The 1,379-nt window shown below is 62.0% G+C and overlaps 1 protein-coding gene across 1 annotated transcript in view; it reads right to left on the reverse strand.

Moving 5' to 3' along the window:
• Nucleotides 1-1,379, reverse strand: part of LOC119591894 — a gene marked incomplete in the record, with an annotated part of 29,081 nt that overhangs the window by 993 nt on the left and 26,709 nt on the right. Inside the window, 1 exon segment of the mRNA XM_037940643.1 lies at nucleotides 1-1,158. Within this exon segment, the coding sequence (XP_037796571.1) occupies nucleotides 1-1,158 (1,158 nt within the window).

Below are 1,379 nucleotides of genomic sequence, written 5' to 3' on the forward strand. Positions count from 1 at the left end.
GTGGCTGACCACGGAGCCGTCCGAGGAGTGCTTGCAGCTCGCCCGTGTCCTGGGAACCTGCTGGTGGCAGTCCTGAACGCGCAGCGAGCGGAGCAAGTCCGCGAGGTGGATGCCGTACTCGGACCAGCCGTCCTCGCTCCCGCTGGCCCCTACCTTCAGCGCGGCTCCCAGGCGTCGGTCCTCCTCGGAGTCGTCGCTCCGGAGGGTGTTGGAGAAGACCAGGTCGTCGTCGTCACGCGTCGGCGACGAGTGCACGGACAGCCACGACGGCTCCTCGTTGCTCAGGGAGCTCGCCCTTCCTCGGCGCTTCCTGCGTCTGTTCCTGGCCACGCTCCTCTTCTTGCACACGCAGCCCCTCACCCTCTGCCACGAGGGCGCGATGAGGTTCTTCTGCTGCGCCTCGTCGTCCGAACTCTGGTCGCCTCCGTCAGGAGCACCGCCGCGAGCGGGCAAGGACGCGCAACGACCCTCCTCCTTGACGTCGCACGTGCCGTCGCTCCAGACGGTCGCGGAGTAGACTGGCGCCTTATGGAGGATATCCTGCACCACCTCGAGTTCCTTCAGGTCCTCGCGATCCACCACCTGACGCGTAATTCGATCCGGCTTACTTGAGGGTTCGTCGTCGAGTCTCCAGGCGTCCTTGGGGACCGTCGTTAAGTCATCAGGCGTCGGACACAACGGGGCGATGCAAGGATCAGCCACGCCGTCCGCCGTCGGAAGCGCCTGGTCTAGCACGTAGCACGCACTCTCGCTCTTCGTCCTCCCCTTCCCGTGGCGCGCGTCGGCCAAGGGCTGCTGCGCCTCACTCAGCTTGTCCCCGAAAGCATCGTAATCCAGCTCGCACGCCGTCAGCGCACTCAGCAGATCCACGTTCTCCCGAAACAGCTCTGTTCTCGCGTCGCTCCGGCGGGGCAGAGCGAAGCCAAGGGCGTCCTCGTCATGCTGCGCTACGATCCTCTCGCTGCTGGTCCTCCTGCGGACTTCGGGAGGCGAGTAGGAGGAGAGGAAGAGACTGAGCTCCTCCTCGAGCGGCCTCGAGCAGGCGATGAGGTGGAGCTCGGGGACGGGGTCGGTGGCCGCCTCGAGGAGCCGCCACGTGATGCTCGCCGTGCGGCCGCCGTCCTCGCCGGCCGGACGGTAGTGCAGCGCCTCCAGCACCTGCGGGACACTCGTCAGAAGCGGGAGAGACGCCAAGGGAAACGCCAAGGTAAATAAATGAGAATTTACTACAGGAGAATAGATTTATCAACAATGACTTTGAAAAAATAAACAGCAATGAATATGCTCACATGCTTTTCAATGAACAATAAACACGACCACACCTAATGGGGAAACTAATAAAAAAGAAAACAAAAAAGTAATATCAAGATCACAAAACC

The sequence above is a fragment of the Penaeus monodon genome, chromosome 29 (genome assembly GCF_015228065.2).
Source record: "Penaeus monodon isolate SGIC_2016 chromosome 29, NSTDA_Pmon_1, whole genome shotgun sequence".
Taxonomy (NCBI): domain Eukaryota; kingdom Metazoa; phylum Arthropoda; class Malacostraca; order Decapoda; family Penaeidae; genus Penaeus; species Penaeus monodon.